The 23,972-nt window shown below is 44.2% G+C and overlaps 1 protein-coding gene across 3 annotated transcripts in view; it reads left to right on the top strand.

Moving 5' to 3' along the window:
• Positions 1-23,972, top strand: part of Slc1a2 (solute carrier family 1 member 2) — a 156,487-nt gene that overhangs the window by 42,115 nt on the left and 90,400 nt on the right. The window contains exon 1 of one of the 3 annotated variants that reach the window (XM_063227774.1): positions 15,613-15,632. The exons of the other annotated variants lie outside the window; for them this stretch is intronic. Coding sequence (XP_063083844.1) covers positions 15,625-15,632 — 8 coding nt within the window. The 5' untranslated portion in view covers positions 15,613-15,624. Of the gene's footprint in view, positions 1-15,612; positions 15,633-23,972 lie in introns of those variants that run through there. 3 annotated transcript variants of the gene reach the window in all.

Here is a 23,972-nt window from a genome sequence, read left to right as displayed (position 1 = left end):
GATAGATCCAGGAAGTTAGGAATTTGGATTTTGGAGCCAAACAGCCTGGATTCTCTTTGTGGCACTATGACTTACCTCAATGGGACCTTGTGATGTGTCTCCATCTCTCTGTATCTTCATGTCTTAGTTTACAGAATGAAGAGACTAACAGACCGACTTCTTAGGTTGTGCTAAAATGTGAGGAGTTACGAAGCACAGAACAGTGCCTCACAGGCAGTGATCACGCCACGTGTCCTGAGTGTTATCAGGCTGCACTTTCCTTCACACTCGCTTTCCATCCTCAGCAACCCTGCTGTTCAGGTCTGGCAACACGCTGATGCCACATCTCAGGTCTGCACGGGTGTGTGTGCTTCTGACTGGAGTGATAGCTTTGCGGTCATGCCCTGGGTTTTCCAGACATGGCTCCTATGCTGCAGCTCTGCAGTCCTTGGGCTTCCCCATCTCTCTGTTGCTGCTCTAGATTGAGGGCAAGTGTGGTGATGGCACCTTGCTTTTCTACAAAAGCTGACTGAGGACTGAGTGGGTCCCCATCTCCGTCACTTAAACATTACCTAAATCCCTGTCCTCCTGTTTCTTTGTGCCTAAGAGGAGTTAATAATAGAAATAATCATTGTAATTAAGTTCACTGAGGTTTTCCTTCCTTGGAGGCATCACTGTAAATACTCCCTCTATTGTTTTATTTAACGCTCATCACAAGTGAATGGAATAAACGCCAACATGATCCTATTTTACAGAGGAGGAAACTGCATAAAGAGAGAGTGTAAGTGACTTGTCTGAGATCACACAGCTAAGGCATATAAGAGTCGGGATTCAAAGTAAACCTGGTTTGTGTGAGAGAGCTAAATAAGATCATCTATGCAGAGCACTTAGCAAAGTGCTGGGCTCAGAGCTAATACTTTAAACTTTAGCTTTTACTTATCCCATGATCTGATTTTGGTTTCCTCTGGCTCCTGGTTTCTGGCTAGGGAGTGCCATGTCTAGTGTTTGCTGATCACTGACGTGGTACCCTGCATCACAGGCAATGTGCACCTTGCCCACTTGCCACGCAGGTTTATCCCATCTCTTTTGCTCCCAAATTCCCTACTCAGAAGATGAGCCATCCACAGCCCTTTGCCTTGATATAGCTTGGCCTGCAGTCCTCCGCCTGTTTTCAATCAGCTGTTTTAGTTTCTGTTGACTTGACTGTTTCCGTTCAGTTTTTCCTTGCACTTTGAACTCTGGCTCCTCTTCTCTTTCCTATCCCTACAGCCCAGCTTCACCTAGCCCATGGACTGTTTCCTTCCCCTTGCTTTGTCCCTGGCTTGGTGTGGGGCCAATCCTCATGGCTCGTGTCCATTGTTGGCTTTGCCCAGCCCCTGAGGGAGCCCAATCCAGTTAAGGAAATGGCTGTATTTGTATTTCGGACTGGAGGCCTGAAAAGAGGCATTCAGAGGAGAAGGAAGTGTGAATGAACAGCCACAGGAGGGCCAGGAGGCAGGAGGTGGCCAGCATTTCAGATGTGACATTTTGTTCCCTGTTCCTAGGATACCCTTTACCTTATTCTCCACTGGAGACGAGGCTGTCTTGATGCCCAGACGTGGCGCAGGTCTTGTTTTGGTGGTCTCGCACTTCTAAAATTGGGACTTCCAAGTTGTACACAGGTCTGAGCACTTGACCATCACGTGTAAAGTGGTAGACTCCACATGTCCCTGCCAGACTGCCTGGGTTTGCATCCCATGTGCCAAGTGACCTCAGGCAAGTTACTGGAGTCCTCTATTCCTCTCTATGTCCACCTGCAAAATAGAGAGCTTAAAGGTATCAGCTTTGCTAAAGTGTTTTAGGGAGTAAATGAATACTGCCAATAAACAGCTTAGACAAGAACTCCCAAGGGGACGGATTGTAGTCTTATACTGACTGCAAACTTCTCAAGACTACTGATGGCATCCTACTCATACGTAGAGGTGGTTCTGAACTAAATTCTGGTTATTAAGAATAAGTTTGCAATAAGTACTGGGGGATTCAAGATAAATATCTCACATTGTGCTTGGGAGATTGTGAAAGAAACACAAAGGCTATTAGTCTTGCTCTGGGGATTTTAAAGTGGGCTTCATGGTTGGGCTTTAGCAGGACGCATAACTCTCCTGCAGTGAGACCACAGGAGAACAATGCACAATGGAGCCATCAGCTGGGAGGCAGGAGCTGTAGCTGTAGCCTCTGTAAGATGACAACAGCCTGAATCTTGGTGCATTTTCTGTTGCTGTAACTGAATACCCCGGACAGAGTAATATACAAAGACAGGGTTTTGCATGCTGGGGAGTTATAGATGAAGTGGTAGCATCTGGTAAGGTTCTGCTTCTGGTGGACACTCTGCAGAGTCCCAAGGTGGTGCAGAGGGGCTGAGTGTTTGGTTCAGAGGAAGTCAAGAGGCAGTGTGTGGTTGTCGCCCTTCACTAAGCCTGCTTTCTTTTCTTCCTTTCTCTACCCTTCTCTGCTTTCTCCTCACATCCCTTCATAGCTTCCTCGCCTCCTTCAATCCCACGTCCCCTTCAATAACCACAGATGGTGGTTGAGATGCCATGACTAAGTGAGAACCAGATTCTGGGCCAGACCCTGAGACGCCGTCCAATGCATCCCATGAGTATTGGTGGCCTCCTAGCTTTTAGCTGTTGTTTTGTTTGTTTGTTGTTTTAAATGAGGTCTGCAAGCTGGCTGAATGCATCTCAAGATCAGATAGAACAGCACCTCTTACATAGACTTTCATGTCTTTGTCCATTACCTGGGGTTGTGTTAGCAGTGTGGCTGCTTGCTCTGCAGATCTGAGTGGGGTCTGAGAATTTGAATCTGTAGGAGCTCCTGGGTGGAGTGGCAGTTTGTGTGCATGCTGAGCAGTAGGGAGCCACCCTGTCACTTCTGCCAGCCATGCTTCAAACTGCTCAGCTGCAAGTACAATGTCTCCAGCATGGGGTGAGATGTTGCTCACTCTCTTCCTCCAATACCCAAGTCTGCCACATGAGCTGCCATGATAACCTTTTAAAATTTTTTCCTTTTCTGAGACAGGGTAGTTAAATAGCCCAGGCTCGGCTCAAACTTGTGTTCCTCCTTGCCTCAGCCACCTAGAATGCTGGGATTACATGTGTGCCGCTGTCCACTCTTGACATTCAGTGAAGCCCTATAGTCCTTCCTCTGCAGACACTCTGCGGTCTCATGAATTTTCGCCATGTAGTCAGGAGAATGAGGTCACAGAGTCAGGTTCAATGTCTCCAGGGTGGAACTTTGCTCCATTGCTGCAGACTCTGTCCCATTGTTGACCACCAACAGTGGTAGACTTTGGCCAGGTCACCAGGAAGGGAGTGGTGTGAATTATGGTGTGAAGGTAGCCACAAACTGGAGGCAAATGAAATGACAGGAGGCAGTGAAATAGATCTCATGGAAATTTCGGTGATGCACAGGACAAAAGGGAGTTGCTCAGAACAGATGAGGTAAGAGGTTCTCATTCAGGGGAGCCCCCAGACTTAAAGGTGCAGGACCAGGTAAATATGGATGAGTCACCGCAGTCCTTTGATTTGTAAGAAAACATCTCAAAGTCATCCTGCTCCTGGGTGAGAGGGATGCCACCCCCTGGGACTCTACCTGTGGAGGACAGCAAGGTGTCTTAGGTACCAGGTATCATTGTCATCCCACCTGGCCATCTTTTTTCCCCTTTTACCCGCTGGCACTTGCAGCTTTCCCTTTCTCTGTCCTGGAAGTCATGAAAGTTCTCTCTGACTGCTAAGCCACTGGAGAGGTGGGCTTTCATTTCCTACCTGTCTGTTTCCACTGCCTGTCACTTGCCACTAGTGAGACAGCCACTCAGGTAAATGCAAATAATTCTGATCTCTTTCTTCCCCACTGCGCCCTTTGCTGCCCTCGTGGCTGTCTGGGAATGAATCTACCTCTTCCTAGACCACACGAGTGACTTAGAATGCTGGTCTTCCTCTTTGGGATTCTCTTCCAGTCCATAAAGACTATCTCTCAGGCTGTGGAGTTTGCCAAGTCTCTGGTGTGTGGCTTTCGCAGGTGAGGAGATGTGGTTACCCACCAGCCAGCGCGATCCTTGTTCATGTCAAAACCAAAGAGACTCAGGCAGTTATCTTAGGAGAAACAGAGCTTGACTGCTTCTCAGGGGCTTAACCTGTAAGGACAGATGCTATGTCACCACTCATGTATGCACGAAAGGGTGGAGGAGTGTTCTCTGGTCACTCGCTACCACATCACTTTCTCTAAAGAGTGTGAGCTCCGGAATCATGCAGGGCTGGACACAGTTCTTAGAGCTATCTTCCACTTAATCTTCAACAAGGTCAAGCCTCGACTTTATTTTTCTGAAAAACGGGGCTAATGACACTGTATTTCTATCATGGTGTTGTGCAGACTAAATTGGACGTTCTGTAAAAGCTCTTGCCTAACTGATGGTTAAGTGCACAGCAAGTATTAGCCATTATTGTGGCCAGTACCGGCTCTACAGACCAATGCAGAGTCACATACTTTCTCTTCAATGCTTTTTCCCTAGTGTTCCTTTTGCCCCTCACTTTCTCTCAATATGAGTCCATTTAAATATTACTTTACCTTGTCTCTCACTCCTGATTTTCAACAACCAGATGCCACATTTTAAATTTTTTTGAACTTTATTTTTACTAGTACATGTGTGTAGTATATAATGAATTATTTTGACATGGATTATTTCTTACTTTGCTGCTATATTCTGATAAATGTTACCACTAGTTGTATATTTGAGATACCACCACGCCATCACACCCCTGCCTTCGGCCTCAGTATATGATATATTAGTCACTTTTTCATTGCTGAGACAAAATACCCAACACCCACAATTTAAAAGATGAGAAGATTATTTTGGTTCACAGTTTCAGAGTATTCAGTCCATGGTTGGCTGGCTCCAAAGCAGAAACAGCATGGTAGAAGGGCTGTGTAGGAGAACTTCCTTGTCCTAGCAGCCAGAAAGCAGAGAGAGATGAAAGGAGCTGGGGACAAGAATGCATCCTTCCAGGCCACATCCCCTGTAACCCTAATAGCACATATAGTTACTGAACTAATCAATGAATGAATCTGTTGATAAATATGGTGCCCCCATGATACAGTCACCTTTCACACACAGGGTTTTTGTGGAGCATTTCAGATCGAAACCATTGCATAAGCACACTCTTGTCAACCTTGAGTTTTATTCTCAAAGGGCAAGGTCAACCCTGAATGACCTACAGGTAGAGCATGACAGGTAATCAACAGAAATTCAGGATTAATGTATAGAATCTTGCTACAGAACTGCCATCTTTTTTCATGCATTAGTGTATGATTTTATTATGCTTGATGGACATAAGGGAGCTTTCTTTGGAGCAGTGCTTTGACAAGCATCAACAGAGCCATTTTCACAAGTAGAAGAACTTGCTTCCACTAGGATTCCCCTTCTGGTGATGCCCGCCACAGCCTTAGATATCCTCAACCATGGCACTGGACTCCTTGAGGTCCTGGCCAATACTGTCATGGAGACTCCAAGGAGCACCCACCCTTGTCCTCTAATGCAGGATCAATCAATGCGTGAATCTACTGATAAGTATGACACCCCCATGTCACCTTCCAGTCACCTTCCACACGGGGTTTTTGTGGAGCCATTGAGAGTCCAGGGAGTGATGAAGGAGGGACATGGATTGGCTTTTCTGGTCTATTCTACCTGTCTCCGTGCTCCCAGCATATGCTGAGGTCTCTCCCAAATACTCTTGGTGGGGGGCTCTGGGTGGGACACTGTGATGTGAGGCAGAAACCCTGTGATTCTGTCTCCCAGGCCCCACGTCTTTTATTTCCCACATTCAGCACAGTGTTCATTTATTCTCTGCACGCTGTTTTGTCTCAGCTTGGAGAGGGAAAGAACCTGAGGCTTCAGATACGGCACTTTGAGCCTCATAAGGGGATACTATTCTAAGGCTAGAGAGCCTACAACACAGTCAGACCTTGTGGGCCACACTGAATTGGGGCTTGCAAATTCTGTGATGAAAAACGTGTCCGATCCTCCCCTCTTCCTACCTTGAGTTCCATGGTGAAGGATTCTCTTCTATTCCTTGAGCCCTACAGCATCCATCTCTGGGCAGGCAGTGGGGAAGAAAACTCCATTCTAACAGATGTCATTTCTGCTGCCCACTCTCTGCCCACTCTGGAGAAGGACTTGATATTTCAGTCCAGAGGGGGCCATAGGGAGGGAAGCCAGCAGCATATGTAGTATGCTGCCTCCCAGACGTGGGTTCTTCTGTAGCATTCAATTATTCTTTCCAAGTGATGAGCCAAAGAGACCTTAATTAAAATCAGGTGGTAAATGTATAAACGGAACATAAAAAATAGAAGTGTACAGAACTGACATCCACACCCACGCCTGCTGAGGTGAGCAGTGGGGCTCTGCACCTAGCGATGCTTCTCCCAGTGGTATTAGATGAGTTACCCTCTCTGCACGCAGTCCTCCACCAAATCCCAGATCCGTCCTCCCTGAGAATCCCAGGGCAACGCGGCACACATTGGAGGCCCAAGACATGGCAGATGCATAGCAACTGAGCCTGATTCTGCTTGGACAGATGGCCCAGTCCATACACCAACGTCCTGTGTATTTTAGTGGATGGCGGTTAAGCAAATTTGCAGAGTTAGGAAAGAGGAAACAGGACAGGAATAAAACTACTTGGCTTAAAATACAGATGACCACCCTTGCAGCTAGAGGCAGTTGCTTAGCGAAGCAGGTGAAGCAAGGCCATGTGAGCTTAAGAGATGGCTCACCTGAGCCCTGCTTTCTTCATCTGTAGGATGGGCATAAAATACCTGCCACAATTTGATGACAGTAAAGGAGAGGGATAGCTATCATTGACTGAGCATGACTGCTCTTCAAGCTTTTCCTGAAGGACTTTACATCAGGAAGAGGGGGTTATGGTTATCCCCATTTTTCAGGTGAGGAAAGAGCTCAGAGAGATTTAGTGAATTTGACAGAGTCACACCAGCTGGACATGGTAGTGTAAGCTGCATGTGACAGGCTGTAAAAGCTGTGTTAGTAACTCAGCCATCTCAGTGTAAGTACCCAGGGAAATGATGGAGTGTATCTGAAAGTGTGAAAGGGAATTGCAATGGAATGGAAGGTGACGTTAGAGCACGTGAGATGGTTGGGAGACCCCAGGGAAGAATTAAGCAACATCTCATCATGTTAGTTTAGAAAATTATTTCCTTTCCTGCTCTCTTTCAATCTTTCTGCTTATGACAAGATAAAACCTTGATTTTATGCCATTGGGCATTTACATCTATACTAATTTTTTTAACCTCCCTTTTAAACAGAAAGATAGCAGGTGGCAGGGGCTTCAACAGATAACAGCCTTTAGCAAGTCTGCAATAAAAAATTGCTTTCTGCCATTTTCAATTTCATGCCCATCTGTGGACAAGTGATACTGGCTTTCCATTGATAGCAGTAAGATAAGATGGTTCTCTTAAAATTACTGAATTATAAAGAACCTGTCAGTGTTAAATACTTTCAAGGAAATAAGAGTAGAGTTAGGTTTAAGGTATGGCAGAGGTGGTGAAGGCTGAGCGACCAGATCGAGAGAGAAGTCGTGATCACCGTGTAGTTCTGAGGTTCAGCCCATGGCTGATCCTCATTGAAGCTCAAAGAGAGTGAACAAAAGCAGGCAACTCTCACTTCCAGTCTCTTAAGAGGAGGAAGGAAATGAGCCATTAGTAAACCGGACACAACAGTCTTTCCCCTGACATTGTGGATGAATGAAGCTTGTTTTGCAAGCTGCAGGGTAAAGCAGGGGGATGAGAACACGAAGTTCATTTTTATCTTCACTGAACCATAGATGCTGTGTTAGTCACTTTACCATTGCTGGAATAAGACGCCTGATACCTGCTTCTGAAAGGAGGAGAGGTTTACGTTGGATCGCAGTTTCAATCCAAGGTCGGCTGGTTCCAAGGCTGGGTGGAATAGCTCCGCAGAGGGGAAGGCACTCATGCGGTGGAAGTCAGAAAGCAGAGGGAGGAGGGAGGATGTAGGGACACGAGAGGTCACTTCCCCAGTGCCTTACATTTAGCTGTGAACTCATGAATGTATAAATCTGCTGATCAGTAGAGCGCTGCTAGGGTCCAATCGGCTTCCAAATCCATGAGACTTTTAGGGGATTTTGAATTATAGTATTAAAGAAGCTGATTGCTATGGCTAGAATTTGATCTCAGAGTCAGAGCCTGCACTAGAAACATGAGGCTGCAGATAGGAAGGGACTACACCGGGGTCATCCCGGGTTAGAATAACTGCAGAATGACTATTACTTTCTCTGTTTCCTGCCCAGCCCCATCATCATTAGTCTTCTTGACAACAGTGAGCCTGTGAGGCCTGTTCTGGCTCATGGTGAAACCCAGATAGCTCAGGGGCAGGTCTCCCAGTCTACAGATGCTCTCCAAGTCCTGGACATTACACAAGGCACTGTGAACTACAGGGACGCTTCACAAAGGGAGGGGAGTAACTCATTGTCTCCAAACTCCAGAAGCTGACAGGGTTCTGCTGTTTTGATTTTGCCTTTAGAAGAGTGTCGTCTGGGAGGTGAGAAGCCCAGGTCTACTACAACAGGGTTAGTTAGGAGAGAGAAGCTCTGTGTTAGTCAGTGTTCACCAGGTTGTGCTGCAGTAACAACTACACCCAAACTTCAGTAACTCTCAGCATCAAAAGTTTGTTTCCTGTGACCGTTACATGTTGGCTATAAGCCACTGCAGGTTTCTCCAGGCTCCTTCCACTGAGATCCAAGTCACAGAAGCTGACTCAACCTGAGATTTCTCTTATAGCAGAGGGAAAAAGGGCAATGGCAGAACCATGGGAAGGCTCTTAGTGCTTCTGCTCAGCACTGACAGGTTTGACTTCTGGTCTGTTTTGGTTTGGCTCCTAGGAGAAGATTCTAGGAGAGGATTCAGGTTCTTTTAGCTCCCTAGGAAGTTCAGGAAACACCAGCGGGGAAGAGGAGAAAGGAATGAATCAAGGCTGCCAAGAGAGGGTGGGTTAGCAAGCTGGCTACCCACTGCGGCGACTTGAGTTTCATTCTGTTCCCCACGGGGAAATTCTGGAAGAGTGACAAATCTCATGCTTCAGCATTATTTTCCCCAGAAATATCCATGAACCATACAAGCTGACTTCTGGGGCTAGGACTTGATCTCAGGATTGGATTCTGCATCAGAAATGTGAGGCTCCAGATAGGGCATGGACTTCCGCAGGGTCACTTGGCTGAGAGCAAGTGCAGTGTGACCATTACCCCCTCCATCTCCAGCCCAGCTCCACCGTTGTGGCTCACGGTTCTATGGGATGTGCAAAACTATCAGTCATTGACTGAGGGCAACTCTGGGGAGGGAGGGGGAGATTCCTCTGGCCTGCGCGTTGCAAGCAAAGTAACTTTCTAGCTTCTAAGCAAGGCTTTAAATAAAGAAACAGACTCTAGCAGCTGGACATTGGTTCCGGCAAATTGGAATGCTAAGGCTGAGGGGTGTGGCCGAGACAGGAAAGTGTGAGACCTGCATGAAGTTCATTGGGTAAAGAAGCTGCCTGGCAAAGCCTGTCACCTGGGATGGTAAAGTGTGATCCTCCCCCACAGGTGCAGCCAATATGTGAGAACCTGAGCTCAGTTTGTGCAACAGGAGCTGAGCCCTGATACAGAGTGGTTGTTTGGTTGAACGCTGTGTGGGGCAAATGTTCTGGATCTTAGCACTGCTGATGCTTTGGGCTGGGTGATGCTTCATTTGGGGGGGTCCTACCCTGAGCATTGTAGGATACTTTGTGACATCCTGGCCTCTACCCTTTAGATCTCTATAGCTTCCCTCCTCTCTGTTTCTTACTTGTGACAACCAAAATGTTCCCAGACATTGCCTAGTATTGGGGTGAAGGAGTGGATAGCCCTTCTTGAGAACTTGTTGTACAGGTTATATATGCGTAGACAATTTCCAAGGAATTGAAATAAACTGTATTCTCAATTTATTGTAAATAAATTGAAATAAATTGGAGGAGGTTACAGCCTAGTGGGAGAGATAGATATATAAGCCACATAGTAGTACCTCAGTTCACAAACTCATTGTTTCCGCAGCTCTCATTGCAAACTGAACTAGAAGAGAACCAAATCGAATTTTCCCATAAGGTTAATGTTGAATGTAACCATTGAATTTGATTGAATTCTCATCCAATTTGGTGTGTGACCGAAAACAACAGTTGGAAATAATATGTGTTATGCCTGTATAATGGAGTACTACTTAGGCATAAAGAAGATAAATTGGAGTCATTTGTAAGGAAATTGATGCACTAGGAGGCCATAATGCTAAGTGAAATAAATCAGACACAAAGGTTCAATATTGCATGGTTTCTCTTGCATTACAAACTCAAAGTATAAATAATTTAAAGAGCAAAATAAAAATAGATAGTAAGAAATAGAAAGATAGAAAATATGGAGGTGGGAAGGGAATTAGAATGGAGGAAGAGAGGAGGTGCAAATTAAAAGGATCAAGATACAATATGTATGTATTCTGATTCCCCGTGATGAATGTTTATATTGCATATCACAAACACATACTAATGAAAAGGGGGGAAATAAAACGTTTTAATCAGAAAAAAATAGTATATTGAAATACATCCTAATTAAATATTCAGAAGTGGGAAATAGGACTTCTGATAAGGGCTGAGGTGGTCAAGGGAGATTTTACAGAATCAGGGACAGGTTTTGAAAGGTTAGGTTTTGAAGGATGAAAAGGAGTTTTCCAGATAAGTAATACCACAGAAAGGCTCACTGTGGGTCTGTAGGTAAACCAGCTTTCAATGTGATCAGTAAAATGTAAGGAGCAAAGTTAAGGAGGGGGGTGCTTAGAGGCATGGCTGTGCATTCAGATGGGCCTGGTCCCAGCCCTGCCGTGCCATGCTGCCCACCATGTGTAAAGGAGGCGAGAATCACCCCTCATGGGGTTGCTCGGGGACTGCATTGTGTGGTCTGTCAGCCCTCAGCCTGCCTGGGACATGTAGAGGGAGAGAGGAGTTAGTAAGCGTACTCCTAGCTACCGGAGTGACACAGATGAAGGGCACAATGAGACCCATCTTGTGTTAGGTGCACCTTTGTGTTAACCACGACCGACCACGAGAAGCATCCTCACGTGCTCCACTTTCAGAGGAAGTCATTGAGGTGGGGGAGTCAGATCCCCTGCATAAAGTGTCTGGTTAGAGATTGGAGCTCAGACTCCAGACAGCAGACAAAGAGGGTAAACCTCAATATTTCTCCATAACTATTTAAAAAAAAAAAACAACCACGGGGGTTAGAGTTTTACTAATTCCAAACGATCAGCACCAGTGTCGCCTTTCTGGGGTCAGTGAGCTCTTCTCACCTACGTGGTGAAGGCTTTGTAAGGTGCTTGCAGCCTATGAGGCAGGTCGGTGAGCAGAGATGTGTCCAGCCTCAGATTCAAGCTGGCTTCTTAGTGAGGATTTCCTTGGGTGCTTGATGAGTAACCCAGAACTGACCTAAAGATCTGGGAGAGCGACAGGAAGGGAAACTTTTATTCATTTAACTGTCCCTGCATCCCCCACCCCTGTGTCACCCTCAGGGTTTGGAAATAAAACACAGAGGAAGGAGGAGTTTGCTCCTGAGCTTTGGCCCTGGAGCCTGTCTCCTCTTCCTCCTAGGCAGGGTTGTGGTGGTATGGTCAGTGCTGGAGGGGACGCAGTTTATTCCCCAAACTCTTTCCATCCTACCGTGGACAGAAGGGCAGTGAGGAAAAGCTGCACAGGGTCCTGCTGGCTGAGAGTGGCCGTTCTTATACCTAGCCCTGACCCTGACTACTTGCTGTCTCGTGAACAAGTCAGAGTGGGAGCTGGCCTGGCTTGGAACAGGAAGGAATCAGTAGACCAGAGGCCTGGATGTCTTCTAGCCCCATCGGCGCTTGTGATGTTTCGGTGACTAGGCAAGATGGGAGCTTCCTTCTGCTTTGGCTTCATTCCTGGCTGTGATCCTTGCTGGCCTTCTGTGTGTAAGGCAAGCGACTCCCTCTCTGTGCCATCAGGGATTCTGGGGGAGAGGTTGCTGGCAGCACCCAGAAGTGCTCTGTGTCCTTCATTGGTGGTTTCCATAGATGGCCAGATGTGATGGAAACATCCTTGGGGACCCTGTACCCTAGAATCCTACAGGTTGAGGGAGCAGGTTCTAAGATGACTCCTAGTCCTCAGTCTCAAAAGTATCTGCAACTGTGGGATGAGCCCCCGAGTTTAAGAGTTGTGAAAATCTTCGGCAATGCACAAGAGGCACGAGTAGCAGCTTGATAGTCACCAGCTGTGTTCCAGCTCAAGTCTGTCCCCTGTCCCTCCTTCCTTTCCCATTGCCAGGCAGCAGCCTACTGTCACCTCCTACTCAGACACGATTGGTACACAGCAACCCAGGGATGTCTCTTGGGACAGAATGCTGATGTTACTTAGCCAGGACTCAGGCCGAGCCCAGCTCCCCGATTCCCTGCCTGTTTGCTCCACATGACACCCAGAAGATGGCTTGACTTCCTGAGCCTCTCCTGCATCCACCTCTGCACTCTCCATCCTGTCTCATATTCAGGCCACACTCTCTTCCCTGCCATTAGCAATCAGCAGAATAAGGAGCAGGGTGTGTGGTGGGTACATACACAGGCTCAGGAGTCTGACTTTGAAGGTGTTCACGGCTGTGTGAGCTTGAGCAAGTAATCTAGCCTCTCTGTGCCTTCTCCTTGTCCACAAATGGGAATAATAGTCCTGTCTACTTCATGAGCTTGTTGGAAGATTTAAGCACATCTGAGGCACTTAGAATGTGTCTGGCGCATGGGAAGTCTTCAGTGGAGGCTATCTAGGATCAACATCCCAAAGAATACTTGGAACGAAAGAAGAGGAAGATGCTGTATCTACAAGGTAAAAGTAGTCAAGTCAATTGAGAAGACACGATGCCAGAAAATCCAGTTTGCTGAGGTTTTGCATCATCCCCATGGCAACTCTCAGTACCAAAATTATTCAAAGGACATTGAGTGCTTTGGCTGTGCTGCCCAAGAAATATTCATGGGATGAATAAATAAATACTAACGATAATAGTAGTTACGTGTTGCATCCTATGTTCCAGCCATGTCTATATGTATTGATTGCTTTAATTTCTGTAGCGATCTCATGCATTATTGATAGTCGCCTTTTAATTTTTATTTGCTATTATTTCTTGTGTTACAAGGAATGGAATCCAAGGCCTTTACCACTGAGCTACATCCCAAGATCTTGGCATCGCTTTTATGAGTGAAGGTTTTGAGGTTCAGCATTGTTAACCCCTCGTGTGTCCAAGTTCACACAGCCCACGAGAGGTAGAAGTAGGATTTAAGTCTCAGGGGGAGCTCTAAAAGATGCCCACTACACGCTACCACATACCTTGTTTTGGTGCATTTATCTATAATTGTAAATAGAAACTAACTAAAATTCAGTCCTTTTTTTGGAAGTAGTATCTCCCGTGAAAATACCAGATTGGGACTGAACTGGCCCACGGTGAGACCCCAGACAGTTTGTAAAGGAGCCAGAAATCTGGTGTGTGTTCTAGAGTCTGGTGCAGTGGTGGTGAGTCTATGGCACGTGTGCCGCAGCAGGCACGCAGAGTCCTCCGCCGGCACTCCAGCCAGGCCACGCCGGCCAAGGTTTGACAAATTACCAGCATGCGTCTGACAGCAATGACCACATTGTGCAAAAGCACTTCAAATGCAGACTTTTACCTTGCAAAGTTCAAACAGGAAGGGGAAGAAGGGAGGGAGAAAAGAAAGAAGGGAAAGAAAAAGAGAATAGAAAGAAAAAATGGAAAGAAAGCCTTTGTAAATAAGGTGAGGAAGAGGAGTGGAAGGGAGCGGAGGGACATGAGAAAAGAAAGAGAAGCAGGATCTATCATATGCAGGCAGAAATTTCCTATGATAAATATTATCATTATGTGTATCTAAATTGTACCAATAAAATGAAGAGAAGAAAAGCTGTACCTATCATAGAAAGCTCTGTTGCGCTTTTCTTTTAAGAAAAATGATGTTAATGCCTGAGTTTTTTCCAAACTAAAACCTCACATTTCAGGTTTAATCGCAGTGTTGGCACCTTATGTATAAGTAAGAGGCTTTGGGTTGCAGTTTGGGCTCTTGGTCTCTAAAACTCTAGTGGATCCATCACTAGTCTAGTGGATCCGGTCCTTAGCATTCAAAGGTTCCACTTTGGGGACTCCACACCAGGTCACCCGCAAAGTATCGCTGCTGTCTGTGGTCAGATGACAATTCAGAGGTCCCGAGACCTCTTTCTTGCCTACCATTACTCATTCTAGTTGCAAACCTGGGACTTCATTCTCGGCAATGTAGTTTGGTCAGGTTAATAATTCTCTGAAGTATCCTGAATCCTACCCATCTTCTGAGAAAAGCCTTAATTACTCTTCCCTATCACAAAGATAAATTCAACTATGTAGCTTCCCCCAATTCCTGTTCTCTTAATGGGAAAGATTGCCATATTACGGAGTTTCTTGTGAGTGAAAAGGATTGAGGGGAACAAGAAAAGAACAACGATAAGAAGCCATCTCTAGGGGCTGGAGGCCAGCTAGCCTGGCTGAGACCTCATTGCATGGTAAGGAGTTTGGCCATTGCATTGCAGAGCATTACTTTAGAGTATTTTTCTTAGATCACTAAGTTCATAATATATACTTGGTGCTTAGCTAGGAAAGTAACCTTGTGCATGGCTTGGTTAAACAAAATTGACTAAACTCCTTTACTGTGCCACTTCTTGTAGCTTTAATTACACTCATGCACAGTACCTCCAACAGTAAGCAGCTTTTTCCAGTTTGACTATTTACCTTTCGATCCAGGAGTGTTTGCAGGGATTATATTGGGAAGGACACCTGAGAAATGGTGCTGTTAGCCCCGGAAGTCATGGAAGGAGACATGGACACTGGTGTTCAAAGCTAGCCCAGAACAGGTTGAACTTTCATTTTATGTTTTATTAGAAGACATTACACATTAAAAATCATGAGTAAATTAAGCTATTGAATTTAAACATAGAGAAGGATCAGAAGCTGGAGCATCTCTGGGTATTAAAAGGAACTGTTGTTTTGGGAATATTGGGAATCATAAATCTGAGTTGCTGAGTCAGGACTGGGTGTCCAATAGCAAGTCTTCAGGGATTAGGTGGTTAATGGTCACAGTGGCTGGTCGGTGGGGTTAGAGGAATACAGGCAGGTGCCCAGGAAGATCAGAGAGCTGACTTAGGGGCTTAATCTGAGCTGCTCTGCCAGCCATGGACATTGACAAAGCCTGAAAAAGAAGTGGGCGAGGCTCTTGCTGAAGGAGAGGAAAGGGTCATCTGAGGCCCAAAGTGATCATGATGAGGTATTTAACGCCCATAATTGCATAATGTCCAAACAAACACTTAGCAACCTTGGGATGTGAAGCCAAGTGCAAGTCATCGTGAGGACAGTTTGTGTTTTCTTCAACGTCAGAACACTGGCTAAGTAAACTTTAAAGCAACTGACAGGTTTTCCCCAAGGGGCTGCAGGTTGGGTGATGGAAAACAGCTCATTCTGGTGATCTGCGGCCCAGTGTGGTCCTGGAGCAAAGAGAATGGTCAGGTCAGAAGCTCTCTGCCTGGGGCAGGATTGGGTGGGCTGGGCTGGGCTGGCATGGGGTGGACTGTGAGGGGGAGGAGAAGGGAAGAGCCACTTCACATTCCTGGAGACAGGAGACATGACAAGGAAGGACAGGACAGGTTATTATGAAATGCTCATGAGAGTCTGTGTTGGCTTTTGACAGAGACACCTGCCTTCCCCAGGGACTGAGGTAACGTGAGCTTCCTCCAGCAAAGCGGATCTTTGTTAGAAGCATAGAGGCCCAGAGAAAGGGATACAAGTCAGAAGTCAGAGGCATAATCTGCTTGTGAGTCTGCAAAAATAAAAATTGACTTTTGAAATGACATAGAATGGCGTATAAAATACATAGGTACTTGAACCCCAGTACCTCACGATACAGGGTATGCTTTCTTGTGATAGTGTTCAATCCATCATTGACTGGATCTATGATGTTGAGGTCTTGCAGCTTGGAATTTTCCACTTGGTTAAATAACATAGTGATAAGATCTCTAGTAATGAGCTACCAACCCGTCATCCATAATTTCCTTTTATAAAACTTAATCACACACCAGAGGTGTGTGATGCCATCCTCACTGAGAATATCATCTCATTGTGTCAATACATTGAACCACAGGTTCTTTCTAGAAGCTTGAAGGTGGATGCTTGTAGCAAGCCATGCTGCAGAAATTGGTTCAGATAAAAATCCGAATCTGGTGTCTGCTGTGTACCTGTTCTGTGATCGGCGAGTTTCTACTTGTGAAGGCGGGGTAAAAGAAATGAACTCATTACAACATTTTTAAAAAATTTTATTGGCAAATATTGGTACTAAATAATAACATTGCTTTCATTCTCTGTGTTGTCTGCTGATGAATCTCATTGAAAAAGCTCTGGGGAGCAAAGATTCCCTAGCCTAAGCGTCAGCACTGTAACACTGCTCCTATTCTTGGTGTCATGGGAAAGCCAGCAGGTTTCATTTTGATGATGGAAAGGTATTTTCTAGTGCTGCTGAATCCATAAAGCATTTGGTCTAAGCTAATCTTCAGGACAGTGTTGAGAATTTTTCCTCTCTCTTGCTACACAGCAAATAGGTGTTACAAAGATCATCAGCTCCATTCCTTCCTCTCCAGAGACAGAAAAAAACAGTATTTGTTCAGTTCAACACGAATCTAAGCAGTGCTCACTAGGTTTGGGATTTGGTTTTAGGGTTCATCAGAATTAGGATGATATTCGGATAATCTGTCCTTCAGTGCGTTGGATTCTGTACTCAAAATTCCAAGAAGATGATAAAAATGTAAATCATTAATGAAGCAGAACTGCTAATAGCAGTGACAAAGGTAACTGAAAAGGACACATTGTGTGAGAAAGCTGGATATTTAGCAAGAACTCTTCAGTGGTTTCCTGACATGGTAGATGAAAAATCTAATAATATTCCTTTTTTTTTTTTTTTACAACAATGTGACTTAGTCCAGCTTTATTTTGTCTGCTTTCTCATTATTTAAAAAACATTTTTCAGAGTTCATTTGTTCTGCAGTTTTGTTCTTTTAAAAAGGCAGTAATATGATCATAAAATTTCTATATGTCATCACAGAGAATTAGCAGATATGAAGGTATAAATAAGTGGGAAAATGCTTGCCATGCCTTCAAGCAGAGGCAATCACAGTTCAGAGGCTGATGTGCCTCCTTCCCGTTGTAATCATGGCGGGTGGTATTCTGTATGATAGTATCAAGTTTGAGGGTATAGGCAACTACTTTGAAGGCAGTAAGATTCACTAAGATGCCCATTCTGGTTTGACTATTGTCTCCTTTGGAAGTCCTGTAATGTTCACAATGCTTAAGTTTTATTGGTCTTGTTCTCTACTATTTTGTTCAACTTTATAATATGTAATGAGATAGACAATTCTTTTTAAGGAAACAAGAGACATTGTTGATAACCATTGTTGATAACCTTGTACTCTGTTTTACATCATGTGCTATGTCTATCCTTGGTTTTGACTGACAGCTTTGTTTTGCCATATTTGACTTTATTCTTCCCCCCCAAAAAAGTAATAAGAACTAAGGAGTAATAAAACCCAAAATGTGTGGATTTTGTTGTAAAAAAGAGAGGGAAAAAAAGAGCTCTAAAGGATACAACAGCAAGTGTGTTTAGGGGTGTTAAATAGCTGACCATATTAATGTTTTTGGTTGGATCATTGAACACAACTGTTTGCAGTCTCACTGTTTGAATGTCCACTTTGTATGCTTTGATACTGTGATTTGAGCAACTATCTCTAAGATGATAATATGTAATCTATTAACTGGTGATTTCTTACTGTGTTTTTTTTTTTTTTGTAGTTCTGTATTACTTGTACCCTTACACCGCTTTGTTTTGTTTTGTGTTTTTCTCTTTTTCCTTTTAAATAAAATTTAAAAAAAAATCATGGCAGGTGGTGTTTAAGATCATCTTAGGGACCTTTAGTCCCCCTTTAGTCTGCTTTTCAGGTCCCTCTCCACTTTGTCCACTTTTGTCTGTTAGAATAGGAACTTAAGCCATTTGACTGTAATACTGCATGTTAGTCCCTGCTAGTCTCAGGTGTGGTTCTTGTTTGTGCCCGTCCGTGCGTCATGTGGGCCACGTATGGACCCACGTTATGCTCAGCTTTATGGATGTGCTGCAGCGGTCATACGGGAGCGTGAGGAACAGATGATTCCTTAATGGCTCTGTTATCCCACCCTACTGCAGTGGTGTCATTTGCATCATTTTTTTGCAGTGTCAGAACTGGGCTGCTTCTCATTTTCTTGTTTTATAAATAGTGCTTCCAATGACCATGTTTGTGTGCATTGGATTTGCTTTTCTTAGCAATTGTTCCCTGCACCATGGTCTCAAAATGAGGCTGTCAGACCATGGGGGCTCAGGGATTTATAATATTTGTCACCCTTGTTCAGAAAGTCAAAACCTGATTGATATTGCTACCCCTGATGTCCAAGTGTGCTTGTTGTGCAAAGCTGTGCTCTGGTTTAAGTCATCTGATTAAATTTGCTGCCTTACTAGTGATCTAAAATTAAGTTAAATAGATTTTTTTTTTATCAGTACCGGGGATGGAACCCATGACCACCTGCTTGCAAGGAAGGTTCTTACTCCACTGAGCTAAATCACCAGCCTCCAGTCAAATAGATTTAAAATAGGTTTAACTTTACTCTTCAACATGTTTTCCCTTCTCTTTTCTTCTTCCTTTTTTTCTTGTAGTGGCGAGCTAAACTAACCCAGGGCCTTTACATTGAGCTGCGTTTCCAGCCTGTTTGATTTTTTTTTTTTTTATTTTGAAATAGACTCACTGAGTTGTTAAGTTGCCCAAGCTGAGCTCAAACTCATGATCCTCCTGCCTCAGCCTCCTAGAACACTGGAATTACAGGTGTACACCATCATACCTGGCTAACTTTTATCTTTTTATAATAAGAGATACAAAATATAATTAAAATGTACAAATGAAATAATAGAAGTTGTTTCTTGAATAAACAAATATAATTAATGTATATATACATATGTAATGTGATACTAGAAATCTAATTCTTACAGTTCATGTAAAAAAATTAACAATGATTTTGTTGGAAAAGTTTTAAAAGAACAAAACTTACATCTATCCTCATATTCTAGTGGGGTTTTTTTTGTCTTTTTTTCCAAATTGTCAGCAATCTTGGATCTCTCAGTTCCTCTCAGGTAACTGCCCTAAATGTTTCTAGTTGACCTTAGGAAGGAACAGCAAAGTGGCATTCCAGACCCTCCAATGACTGAGAAGGATCTTTGAATTATGTTGACCCAGAGAGAAAAAATACATATATGATGGACCCTGCTGTCTTTGAATGCATCCTCACTTTGTGTCCCAATCAAATGCCTCTGACCCAGAATCCCAGCTGAGCCCAGGGAGTTACCCTGAGTCTTAGAAGACTTAGCAACTGCATGGCCACCGTGCTTGGCACAGGGACCTTAGTGCATAGCCTTGCTCTGTCCAAGGACATCTTTCTTATGTCTAAGGACACCAAGATCGTATCCCTATGAATTTGAAAGAACAAAGCAATGCATTTCCTCTGATATTTCTGTAAATAGTAATGAGTGATGACATATTGTAGCTTATACATTTTAAAGGATGAATTTGGAAAAATAAATCATAGGGAGCCCTAATCTAGGTATATTTGGTGTCTTCCAGTCCACTAAGGAATTCTTGGAGGCTGACTGAGGACAGTGCTGTGGCAGCTTTGGAATCATGACGGCTGCATGTCTAACAACCTGCTCCAAAGGCTAGGCCAGCTGTTACAGGCAGATGGCTGTGTATCATGTGTTTCCTGTGACTGTGTTGTTTCTATCTAAAGAGAGAAAATAGCTCTGTAGCGAGCAGTGTTGCTACTTCGTATATAATAAAACTGAGATCCACAATGCCTGACTTGGCCAAGAAGAGGACCAGCTAGCATTAAGTATGGATCTAGTGGGCCCCACTCCAAAGCTACGTGTAGACCACTTCTGCTGTTTTATATTTGCATGCAAGAGACAGGGTGGCCAGCAGGCAGGACCACTGAGTGCCTCTCTTCCTGTGAGTCTCAGTATGCCTCCAAGGGCTGACCTGAACTGGTGCTAGTTAGAGGAGAAAATAGAAAAGGGCCAGAGGTTGTAGCTGGCGTTGTGGGAGAAGGGAGCAAGATTGGGAGGAAGGAGATTGGGGTCCATGACCTTACAGCTTTAACACTGAGCCCATCGTAGCTGATATCATCCCGAGAGACCCTCTTTGACAACTGGTCTTCTTTCATCCTAGGAGCAAAGTCTGTGCTTTAAGCCTTTCTACCAAGAAGGTGGATGAATGTGAGTTCACACTGGCCAAAGGAGCCTGCTGGGAAAGAGAAATTCTTTGCAGACTTGTGTTCTGTGCTTAGAAATCAAGCACATTTTTTTTTCATGCTCCATCACAGATATCTGTGTTTATTCGTGTATGCACATTATTTTTTAAGTTATCACATTTTTCTGATTTTTATCTTATAGATTATAAGAATGTTTACTGATTTTGTAACAGCAGTTCTCTTGGAGAAAAAAATTGGTTAATTGTCAGACAAATTCTTTATGAGAGATATTAATATAGGAGGAAAATACATATCTTAGAATCCAGAAAAGCTCTTGGCTTGTCATATTTCCAGTGTGGCTAGGCCTGTCTTGTGTGGTGTATATTTCTACATGTTGAGCAGATAAGAGCCTCATAGACAATACACAATCTTAGATGTGTTGTTGGATGGCAAAAGTGGGGTGGTTGGGGTAACAAAGGTGAGAAATTTCCTGGGACTCTTTCTAGATCCTCTGTATCCTCTGATAACTGTTAGGGTAAGATTTCTTAACCTTGGCACTATTAGTGTTTAGGGCCAGAAAATGCTTTGTTGTGGGGAATGGTTAGCAACATTCTTGACTAATACCCATCTCTTCCCCTAATTTTTTCAACCACAAGGGTCTGCAGATGTTACAAAATCACCCCTCGCTGAGAACCAGTGTTAGGGCAGAAGAGGAACATCTGAAGAAGTGGGCCCATACAGACCCTTGGCCTTAAGCTCTATTCCATTCTGGAGGTCTTTTGTTCCACTGTGCCACCCATAGGATGCCTCTGTCACCTAGTAGCAGATTGGTGTTTGGATGCTATATTGGCAAAACAGTCAGACCTAAGGGATTTAAAAACTCCTGTTAGGTAGAAATTGTTCTCGGTAGTTGAGAGAATTAAGGGGATAATGATAACCAATAACACTTTTCTGATATTCATCTCTGTTAATGTCCTCCTTTAATGTTTAAAATGTATTTTAACACACTTGCACCAGCTTGGGCCACCAGTGGTACATGCATAACTGTCCCATCAGTGGGCTTGTACCAACCATGTGGAAAGGATGAGCAAGTTTGCTAATGAAGATCAGAGCTGGGAACATTGCTTCTCTCCATTTATATGCATGGTGAGGATAGTGACGATCTCTGATCACAGAGAGAGGGAAGGAGAAAGTCAGTGCACCTCACTTGTCTATACCAGCAAGTACTTCAGCAACTGTGTCTGCCCCTGCTGAATTGCCTTTGCTTGTTAGATACTCTCAATATTCAGTAATAGATGTTTGAATGGGAGACACTAAAGTATGTGTATAATTTTTTTAAAAATATGTCACAGTAAAAAACACATTGCTGTTAATGCCCCACTGCCAAACATTCCAACCCTCTTGGAACACACATTGCAATCCGCTTGCTCTCATTGTTCTTGCCATTTTCAGAAGCAGTTCTGGGAGACCCCTTTCCTGAGTGTCTTTAACAGGGCTGTTGTGTCTTCTTTGATGTCCTTAATTGATTAGTAACATGTAGCTTTTATGGCCACTTTGACTTTGGGGAAGAACCAGAAGTTACATGGTGCCAGAGTCGGTGTACAGGGTGATGTGGACACCCCATCGTGTCTTTCTACGCCTGCCTTTCAGTTGGATATTGCTTGGCAGTGGCATTCATTGTATTTTTTAAAAATCGTGCTTTGTTGAGACATTCATGGAAGAAGCCTTTCAGAATACCTTGAGAAAATGTCAAGAACAATAGGATAAGTAGATTTGAAGGAGGGAAGGGAGCATCTTGAGGGGAATGAATGGCCATGTGTCTTTTACTGTAATATGTTTTTAAAAGTTTAAACATTGTCGGGATAATTTGACCATTCTACGCATGCGTTTGTGCACACATGCCTATGTGTATATCTTTGTGTATATCACAATTTCAGAAATGTTAAATGTTAAAAGAAATTAAAAGCCTATCTTGAAACCAAGGTATGACTATTCAATATCAGTCTCAAAATGGTCATGACTGTGCTGATTGACAACCCCTTGGATAGTTTTGGGGACCACCTCTGCTCTTGGATACCCTCCTCCCCACCGTATAGAGGAGACCTCTTGATTCCTGTGCTGTCTCCGCAGCTCCTGCACCCTCGGTGCCTGAACTCTTGATTTACCATGCAGTACAGTTTGGCAACACAAGAACGCACCCCCAGCCTTTCCAGCTTAAGCCTTACAGCCATGTGTGTACCCCAGGGTGAGTTAACACAGCCGGGGCCCAGTTTATGATTCTAGATAAGGTGAGAATATTAGGGACAGAGATGGTGCCATGCTTTTGGAGAACATATGGGGCCTGGCTGGCTCCTCAGGAGGCAACTTTGGGATGGCCTCTAGGAAGACAGAGTTGGCCTTGGGACAAGATGAGAATGCCTGCCCACTCCCCGGCTATGACCTCAGAAGCTCAGCCAAGACCAGAGTGGAAAAAGAGCTAACTGCCCTGTCTGCTGGCCAGAAATAGTGCAGGCTGCATCATAGAGCTGTTCATAATTAAACCTCTCTCTACAGGAGGCTGTGGCGTGGACTGGAAGGGCTTGGGATGTGTTAGGGTAACTTACTCCCGAGTCTGCCTACTCTTCCCTTGGCATCAGAAGCTGGCTTGTGAATCCTGGGGTGCTGGAAGGAAGAGGGCATTGATGTGTGTGCAGCAGGAAGAGGGAACACATACCAGTGAGGTTGCCTACAGATTGTCAGGCTACATTTTCTTCCTCTTTTTTGTCAGCTTATTTTGTTTAGTGACTTTTTGTTTCTGTTTTTGTTTTCGTTTTTGCAAAGATGGATTTGCACATGTAGTAGCGATTTTGAAACAAAAGAGCTAACAAAGGAATAAAAACCATCCACTATCCCACCATTCATAAATTGCCACTGGGAACTTCTGTGTCATCTTCCCCTTCCTCCTGCTTGATGTAATGTACAGTTTTTTTCTATAACATTGTGATCATGATATGTAAGCACTTTTCTATCTTGTCTGTTAAGTACACACTTAACACACTCCCAATGTTATCAGTGAACATAATGTTAAAACTAGAGTATTTTTGAAATGTAGGGCCAGTTGAGTGAGGTAGAAAAGCTGAAAGAACTCATGTCTATGTTGGTAGAAAAATTCTCTAGTCTGGAGTGTTCCAAAGGCTCAGTTTTCCCAAGAAAAACTGAGGTGCGACCTGGGCATGCTGGACATTCCAGGAGGTAGAAGGGAATGGGATGCACCCCTAACCTCACTGGGAAAACATCACACAAAGAGGACAACAAGTTCTCCGTAGAGCCTTTCTGGTTTATATTCTGTCTCTAACACCAACCAACTAGCTGTTCAGTTTTAACTCACCTGAACCTCTAAACTTCAGGATTCTCATCGGTAAAGCAGATTAATGATGTCATCTGTTTCACTGAGTTACAGAGGATAGTACTTGACTTGGAGTAAGTACCCAATAAATATTCATTATCATCCATATATTACTGTTATTCATCTCTCAAGCAAAGACTGAGTTGTGGGTGCTG

This window comes from Cavia porcellus, unplaced genomic scaffold (assembly GCF_034190915.1).
Source record: "Cavia porcellus strain 051 isolate PalLab524CR breed Dunkin Hartley unplaced genomic scaffold, mCavPor4.1 scaffold_17, whole genome shotgun sequence".
NCBI classification, from domain to species: Eukaryota; Metazoa; Chordata; class Mammalia; order Rodentia; family Caviidae; genus Cavia; species Cavia porcellus.
The sequence above is the reverse complement of the archived record's forward strand: the minus strand, read 5'-3'. Positions and strand labels throughout refer to the sequence as shown.